We start from the raw sequence: 9174 nt of genomic DNA, 5'->3' as shown, positions 1-9174 counted from the left end.
GTGGACCCCCCCCCCCCCCCCCCCCCCCCCCCGGAAAAAAATTCTGGATCTGCGCCTGTATACAATTCATTATGTAATTTGTTTGCATTGTTTATATTGTTATATCAAATTAACATGTGTTTAATAACTCTCTCACTCTCTCTTTCTTTCTCTCTCTTACAAGTTACATAGGGTTTTTGGACACGTTATTTGTACACGTAAATGCATTCAATGTGATCTGGAATTTTATGTCTGATGTTTTGAATTTTTACGGACATATTCAATTCGTAAAAGATCAACGTATAAAAATTTAAATCACCTTTTTTGACCCAAATTGGTAAAAATATACAGCAGTAAAAATTACCCGTTATATGGTATTTTATTTCACTCTATCTCATATTTGTTTTAATCAATCGTATTTGCTTGTGCATTTAATAATTTCAAGTTTTATGCCTAATGAAATCAGGTGCTTTGATCCTTTTCATGCCAGCACCTACCCCGACACAAGACCTTGATTTATCCGGTCTCATCCATAGGATCGGTCTCCACGCATCATTTCACAAGTCTCCAAATTTCAAATAAAACATTCTCATTGAAACTTTGATGCTTCCACATGAAAATGGCCGGGCATATATTGTTTGTCATGTACGTCTTCCATTTTCCGTCTGTCCCTCTTCCCCGCTTTGCGTTTACCTCAGTTCAGAGCTCAATTTCAAAGAAACTATTCAATTTTTTTTTATATTAAACGTCCTATGCTGATAAACATTGATGAGAGCTATTTTCCTGCATCAACATATTTTAACTTTGACCTTTCCTTTGAACTTAATCTCACCTTTTATGAATTCTGTCTAAAGAGACCATTCAAGATAGTATCATCAAACTTCATGTGCCGATATGTACTGATATGTGCTGATACATGCTATAGGCTACACGTTTGTAACTGCATCAACATTTTGTTTTACCTCTCCTTTGACCTTAACCTAGTAACTTTTCTCAGGTTAGTGTTTAACTCAGAAACATACCATTCAAGACTATAAGTATTCTTTTACTTCTTATGGTGATACATGCATTTTTTTTTTACTTTGACCTCTCCTTTCACCTTGATCTTACCTTACCTAATTCATTGAGTATTAAGCTCAGTTTTGAAGAAAGCATTTATATTTTTACTCAACTTCATATGCTGATACACTGTACACACTTATGAGAGCTATCCAAACCTTTGTGTATAACAGATGCTCTAACCACTGTGCCAAACGGGGACCTTCAGTTTTGAAGAATCCATTCAAGACATTTTTATCAAACTTTAGTATCCTGATACAGTTTGATCTTGCACTTTCCTGTGACCTTGACCTCACTTGTCTTTAATTTGCAATTTGCATAGTATTAAAGAAACCATTTGAGATATTTTATTGTAAGCTTATGCCTATATGCATTATCTGAACGGAATTTCCATTTTTAAGATTTCAATGTTTAAGAAACTATTCAAGATATTCTCAACAAACGTCATACACTCATATTTCTAAATAAATCATCATGTAAATCATAGTTCTGAACCTAATAAATTCTTTCGATTCGATATATGCTCAAAAAAAATTTGACTGAACATATCCAGTCTTTTGGACGAGTCACTGTTACTGACAGAGAAACTTTAAATTCTCAACCGTATTTGTACCAGTGAAACATTGCTCATATAATGCAGGGTGGGGCATGACCTTGTCTCAAGTTCTAGGTCACTTAAGATAAGATGTTTTGGTTGGATATGAACTAAAAGAATATCTAAAAAAAACATATGTGAACTTTTCCACTCGGTAACACGCAGAGTATGTATTTTTATAACAGAGTTTGTCTTTGCTTGTTGCAAGGTCATTTAGAAAGTTCAAGGTCATGCACATAACATTCTTTTACAGTCTTTTTCCTGGCGAAACATTGTAAGTTGCTTCCTCAACAAGCCTTTGGGTTGCTTACTTAAATAATTTTAGAATGGTTTGACCTAGACTCAAGGTTACGTCTTCCTTTCCGTAGCTCCAACGGAAGACCTATTCGTTGCTTTGCAACGAGCTCGGCTCTAGTTTCTTTGATAATTCAATTTGAACTAGAGGCACTGTGAGCAATGAGCTCACTAAATGATATCCCCCGCCTCCATATACTAGTAGTTTTAATGGCAAATTCCATGTTTTGCTGTGGCCAGAAAACCAAAAATATGTCTCGGATCAAAATGTAAAATAAAAGGTGCACAATGACAATATGTAATAAAGATTCTGTGAAAGTTTCATCAAATTTCATTCAGTGGTATGAGAGGAGTTGCGGATAAGAGATGGGTACCCCAAAGCGTAACAGACAGACGGAAGGACAGACGGACGGAATGAACGATTACTATATACCCTCCTGCTTTTCAAGCGGGGGTATAACAAATCGAGCGCACGTCTGCACATACTCTTATGTATTTTTTGACATGAAGTGTAGATTGATAAAATGAACGAAATGATTTGCATTTTGTCCTCTTTTTTTCTAAAGATAACACACAAGCTCATTAGTTAGTGCTGTCACAGGCACAACCCCCCCCCCCCCCCCCCCCCCCCAATCGTGCTTTGATTTATTTGAAAAATTCAGATTTATATTATAATTTATACTAACATAGATTATGAAGTTGTTCTTTGAGTACATTTAAAAAGCACATATATAAACAATATATAAACAATTATAACACTGTAAAAACTGCTAATTTATTTATTTTTTTAATTCTGAGAAAAAAAATCATTGCGACAGTGTCAAATTTTAGATTTTAATTTTCTTATTAATAAATCTGCTTTGAATGAACATATTTTAGTTTATTTAAGCTATATAAACAAAAACATGGCATGGGCCTTGTTTACATAGATATCTATCAAAGATTTGGAGCTTTAAATATGTCTTGTGTCTCTACAACGGAAATTGAAACTTTTGATAATCATTAAAAATAAGTATTTGCAAACATAATTTAAAATTGGAAAAATATATTTGAAAATTTTTAGCTGAAACTGTGTCCATGTCCCTTTAAAGAAATGAGAGCACATTAGATCTTTGATTATTGGATGATTAACATCTTTGATATGCTATGATCCCGAAAAGGATTTTTAACCTCATTAAAACAATTTTTCTTTTATTCTTAAGTTGAAATACGTTTAACGTTTGTACTTTATTATTTCTATATTTATTTTATTTATCTAAAGAAAATACAGATTATATTTTCATATAGATACTAGATATTTTTTCTCTGTATGTATATGTTCATATTCAAATAGATACAATGAGTTCGTGTGTGACTCAACATGAATCTTATTAACATATTGTCATATCATTTCGATTGTCTGTTTAATCCTTCAAATAATAAACTGTCAACAACGTTACTGTTACCGAAAGGGGAGAGGTTTGGACAAGGTGACATTATCCAGTTATGACCAAAACCAAAACGTTTTAAATCCCGTAAAGCTTCAAATAATAAACCTACATAAAGTACAGAAAAAAGGTCACAAATAGAAATTTGATCCCTGTTTCCTTTGTGCTTTCGGAAAGATGTCAACAAAGTTATGCTAATATTTTGTTATAGCAAGGGTTTTAATGCAATGGCCGATTTTATGTCACCTAACAAGGATTTGAACAATTTGTTTGGGTGTAGAATGTCATTACGTAAACACAAACGTCATAAAATATATTCAAAAAGTATTTAAACAATTTTTTGAAGAAAAAAAAAACAACTATCCAAAATATTGTAGCATTGTTAAAGGTAGTATTATTCTGGAGTTATCATCCAAATATATTATTTTCCTGGTAAGGAGTCCATGTATTCTTTTATTTACAGCCATAATTATTTGAAAGTGCAAAACATAAATTGAACAATTTTATCATTTAATTTTTCAAAGGTTTAATATTATACATGTAGGTTGGAGTAAGATGTTTATAAATGAGCTTATCCTTTGTTTTTTCTTGTATTTCTTTAAAAGTATTCAGTTGATATTTATTCTTTTTTTTTCAATCCTGTAGGCAAGGAGACCAGACTGATGACCATGCTATCGAGTGAGACTAGTATCATTATTGTCTACTTAGTTTTCTTTCTGTACAAAACTGGAGAGTCCATGCTGGATGCAACAACTCGACCATATTTGCTCCGAGCAGCATGTAACGAGATATTTGAGGACACAAATAATAAATCTATATGTATGAATTTTAACAAAAACCCTGAAATGCAAGATATGGTGCAGAAAAAATCTGGAAATTATCTAATTTATTATAGACTTCTGTTAAATCTACCTGCCATTGTTATAGCGTTATTCTCTGGATCGTATAGCGATCGGTATGGAAGAAAAACTCTTATTCTCTTTCCAAGTGTTGGAAGCATGATTGCGGTGTTTTTATATTTTGCTAGTAATATGGTGCCGAAGTACAGGATACTTCTGATCCTTGTCGGTTCTGCTGTACAAGGACTGTTCGGGAAAAGTTCCTTGATAACTACTGCAGTCAACAGCCTCGTGTTCGATTTATCCGAAGAGAAAAATCGCACAAAGAATTTCGGTAGACTGTTGGCCATGAACATGTTTGGTTTGACCACAGGAGCGCTGTTTTCTGGAGTATTTCAGGATGTTCTTGACGTTAAAGCTGCCTTTGGGTCAGTTGTTGTTCTTCATGGAACTGCTATTCTCATCACTGCTATCTTTATTGGTGAAGTAAATGAGGAAAAGGACAAATCGAAGAACAAAGACACAGAGGACAGGGAGTCCGCATGCGCAGTATGTGAAGTGATACGTCCCTCAAGCATCAAGGAAACGTTTGCAGTAATATACAAATCGCGTTCCGGCAAGAAAAGACACATTATCGTTCTATTACTTGTTTTATCTGTGATCATTCAAACCTGCAAAGTTGGGGAAATGGACGTTAAACTTATGTTCGTGACCAGAAGTCCTCTGAGCTGGCCCAAGTCTTGGTACGGGTATCTTCTGTCTCTAGATTATGCCGTAATAGGAGTGTGTTTACTACTGCTTATGCCTATGTTTTCTAACCAGTTCAAGTTTCTAGATGTCACAATTATGATGCTTGGAATCGGATCTCAGATAGCTCATTTGACACTAGTAGGAGTCAGTGATAAATCGTGGATGGTTTTCGCGTCCGTTGCTGTTGGGGCGTTTAAAGGTATGATCATATCTGCTTTACGCTCAATAATCAGTAAAAGTGTTCATGCTGATGAAGTGGGGAAAATGTTTTCTCTGATCACATGCGGAGAGACGCTGTCTAAATTCCTAGGAACTTTAATATTTGTTAATATCTACAGCACATCTGCTCACATATTTCCCGGTATAGTGTTCTTTGTAGAAGCCGCTACCTTCATTATCATATTAGTTATTTTAATTGCTATGTATAGACATCTGCATGGCTTTAATGAATTAACGAACGATCAAGTGTTCCATGGAAACGATTTTAAACAATCAATAACCAAAGAAGAACCAAATGCTCCAAAATTCAACGTACAGTGTACTAGTATTTCACTACAACCTAACCATCAAATCAAAGATGTCAACGATAAAACCTCAAATGACAATACTATGCTCTATATCTAATAAATATATAAACCAATAAATGAAACTGTCAAAGCACTATATACTCGTATGTACTTCAGTTTTTGTTATACAATACCTAGCAGTCAGGTCCTGCTGAGTACTACATGTACAATACCTAGCAGACAGGTCCTGCTGAGTACTACATGTACAAAACCTAGCAGACAGGTCCTGCTGAGTACTACATGTACTAGGTACGTGATCCTGGTTCCATTTAAGATACTCGGTACTTGTCATCCGATTTATAACTGGTTTCGAATTTCTTTTAAGGTTCATTGATACACTGATAACAGAGATAAATCTTAATGCCATCAAAATCTATTATTCCTTTACAACTTTGCCAAGTCGAAGTGTCTTTTTATGCCCCCGTAAACGAAGTTTCGGGGGTATATAGTTTTTGTCGTGTCTGTCTGTCTGTCTCTCTGGATTGTCCTACTTGTCCGCAAAAAAACTTTAACCTTGGCCATAACTTTTGATTTGTTGGAGCTATGACTTTCATATTTCATATATGTATTCCTTGTGACAAGACCTTTGTTTGGGTACCACCAAATTTGACCTTTTGACCTTGACCTTGGAGTTTGACCCACTTTTACATGAAAATTTTAAAATTTTACTCTGGCATATCTTTTGAACAGTAGACACCAGGGTATTTATACTTCACATATGTAATGTTTGTTAAAAACCTTTCACTGTCAACAACCTTGACCCTTTGACCTTGACCTTGTAGATTTTGGTACTTGTGAGAAAACTTTAACCTTGGCCACAACTTTTGAACAGTAAGGGATAGGGCTTTCATACTTCATATATGTAATCCTTGTGAGAAGACCCTTCATTGGATACGAAGATCCTTGACCCTTTGACCTTGACCTTTGAGATTGACCTACTTTAAAAAAGCAAACCTTGACCATAACTTTTAAAGACTAAGGCTAGTGCTTTCATACTTTACATATTTGATCCTTATGACAAGACCTTTCATTTGATAACAATAACTTTGACCCTTTGACCTTGACCTTGGAGTTTGACCTACTTTAAAAATACAACATTGACCATAATTTTTAAAGGGTTCGGGCTAGGGCATTCATACTTCACAAATTTTATCCTTGTGGCAATACCTTTCTGAGAATACCCTACTTTTGGTACCAATTAATTAAATTTGCATTTAAGAAAAGCTTAATCTTTGCTGTGTTGCCATACGGGGGCATCAGTGTTTTACAAACACATCTTGTTTTTTTAGAAATTGTTCACACTTAGAGCATGCTCTTGCGTATCGAATCAATTGAGATGTATACACTCCGTATGCAGATGATGAAGGTATATTGCTGCATAAGTAAGGGAAGTTGACGATAGAAAAGTCAAGGTTATCATGTTTATCATATAGCTTGGTTGTTAGTTATGATATAGTGAAAATGTACGTCAGATTTGTAGGAGGGCATTTCTCAACGTAGTATTACCCGTTATAGGAAGGATTTTATACTGTCGAAAAATGATCTCTCTTGAAAAATATTGACCCAGGGTCATTTATAACGTAGAAATTCGATCCTTCGGTCAATATTCTACAGGGTCACTTTTCTTTGTTGCAACAGCGACAATGAAACATAACAATGCTAACTATGAGTTATTTAGCTTCTTAAAAAGGTTAGTAGGGGAAATTCTGGAAATTTCAAAAAATACACCCGAATAATCCAAAACCTAGGACTTGAGTGATTGACAAAGATGAATGCTGTTAGCATGTAGAAGGGCTTCGATCTTTATTCTTTAAATTTGGTTATTGAACAAGAACAAACATGTTCATATCTATATCAGGTTTTTATTTATGGTCATATAGTGAATTTCGTACATGACAAAATAACGACCAATCTTCGTTTGCGTTTCATCTCCAGTAAACAGTCCTATACCATAGGTACAAGGACTCCACCTGGTGATTTTTTTGTCGTAGCTGGCGCTTTTGTCGTTGTTGGTGCATTTGTCGTTGCTGGTGCTTTTGTCGTTGTTATGTTTCTTGGTGTGGGTATTGGTAATTCATCATATTCAACGTCACACAACTCTATTTGAAATTTGTACTCGTCCGCTGGATCTACGCCGCTAAAAACGAAAAAAAAAGAAAGAAAGAGGAATGATATGCGGATAAAATAAAGGTAAAATAAAAGTATAAAGTCTCTTTTTGTTTATGTATTTTATGTTATTAATTCAAATTTGATACCCACACAATTAGCTTTCTCAGGACTTTATCGAAGTGCATGATGTCAATATTTCTTCTGTAAGAGAACACATTACGTATCCTTTCACATTTAACGAGTCGTTGTCCTGTAAAATGAATTTCATTTCTTATTTTAAAAAAAGAGTAAATAGCAAATATAAACCCCGGAAAACGTATTCATTTACATTTATAACAGTCACACTATTTCTAATTTCACTTATATGTTAACCTTGTTCATTTTTTTTTAGATAAGAACAATATAATTACCTTGTTTTTCGCAGCACTCAGCTATCCTCTTTGGATAGCCGCCCTGTAAATGATAGTGTTCACCAAATAGGGAGCAGTCGATTCCATTAGTGGCATCTGTCACAAAAAGTAAGGTAATGTAATAATATAATGTATGTTGGGTATAAAAACGCTTAAATATCATTCACTGGACCTTTTCACACATAAAAAAATAATAAATCCCCCCCCCCCCATCTCTTTCTACGACTTATCTCTCTATTACATTATTTTATAATTTTATGATAAAATTCTAAATAATTATTTCAGAAAAAAAAAATATCTTTATAAAAAAAAAATTACAGTGTCGAAATTTTAGTCGTAGTCGTACGCGTTGGGCCACAGGAATATGAAACATATATGGCGATAACAAACAGTATTCAAAAAGGTTTATCCTTTTGTAAAATTTGGATAAAATTCTCGACAAATTTGTAATCTGATATGACATATAAATACTTGCATTAAAATTTGTAATTTATGGAAAGCCGTAGGGTACCCCCACATTATTATTATTTTTTCCTATATAATTATACCAAAAATAATTATCTCATCCCAAACTGAAAATCTTGTTTTTTACAACATTATTATTATTTTCCTGCAATAATTATAATGTTGTCTGTTAAACTGTACACATTATTTTATTTTCCCCAATTATCATTATTTACACTTTACAATGATAATCTTGCCAGTCAATGTGGACACGATATTTTAAAAAAAAAAAAAAAAAAAAAAAAAAATTAATATATTTTTTTATTATTATTTTTATTTTGTACACATTTTTTTTTTTATTTTACTTCAAGATCATAATTATTCTTATTTCATCATTTTATAACAGTGCATCCCTGTAATAACAATGTAGTGATTGAAAATAAAAAAAAATAAAATAAAAAAAAAACTCTTAAAACAATTATTTCCGAAATCTTCGTTATATATAACGTTAATCTCTGCAACAATAATAATGATGTAAACGGGACTTTGTTTTTATTTTCCACAGGAAAGATAACTTCTTTTTTAGTGACAGTAACGAAAACTCTGTCCCCTTCTCCACAATAATTATAAGATTGTGACTGCCTACATTATTTGAAGCGTGAAGATTTTATTATTTCTAGCGTGACGGACACAAACGTTTAA

The 9174-nt window shown here is 33.5% G+C and overlaps 1 protein-coding gene and 1 long non-coding RNA gene across 2 annotated transcripts; one reads left to right on the top strand and one right to left on the bottom strand.

The window, feature by feature from the left end:
* The first annotated feature begins 3997 nt into the window (after nucleotides 1-3997).
* Nucleotides 3998-5567, top strand: LOC134272325 (lysosomal proton-coupled steroid conjugate and bile acid symporter SLC46A3-like). The gene has a single exon (XM_062754569.1). The coding sequence runs from the start codon at nucleotides 4017-4019 to the stop codon at nucleotides 5565-5567; it is 1551 nt and encodes a 516-aa protein (XP_062610553.1). The 5' UTR covers nucleotides 3998-4016.
* A 1905-nt stretch (nucleotides 5568-7472) lies between these two features.
* LOC134272326 (uncharacterized) lies at nucleotides 7473-8118 on the bottom strand. The gene is made up of 3 exons (XR_009993167.1): nucleotides 8029-8118; nucleotides 7769-7868; nucleotides 7473-7646 (listed from the first exon to the last, which is right to left on the bottom strand). It is a non-coding gene; the product is annotated as an uncharacterized LOC134272326 (long non-coding RNA).
* Between the last annotated feature and the right edge of the window lie 1056 nt (nucleotides 8119-9174).

The sequence above is a fragment of the Saccostrea cucullata genome, unplaced genomic scaffold, assembly GCF_032062105.1.
Source record: "Saccostrea cucullata isolate Sc308-1 unplaced genomic scaffold, CSIRO_AGI_Scuc_v1 ctg8370, whole genome shotgun sequence".
NCBI lineage: Eukaryota > Metazoa > Mollusca > Bivalvia > Ostreida > Ostreidae > Saccostrea > Saccostrea cuccullata.
The sequence above is the reverse complement of the archived record's forward strand: the minus strand, read 5'-3'. Positions and strand labels throughout refer to the sequence as shown.

Coding starts and splice junctions, on each gene's coding strand:
- LOC134272325 (XM_062754569.1), top strand. CDS start 4,017: ATGACCATGCTATCGAGTGAGACTAGTATCATTATTGTCTACTTAGTT.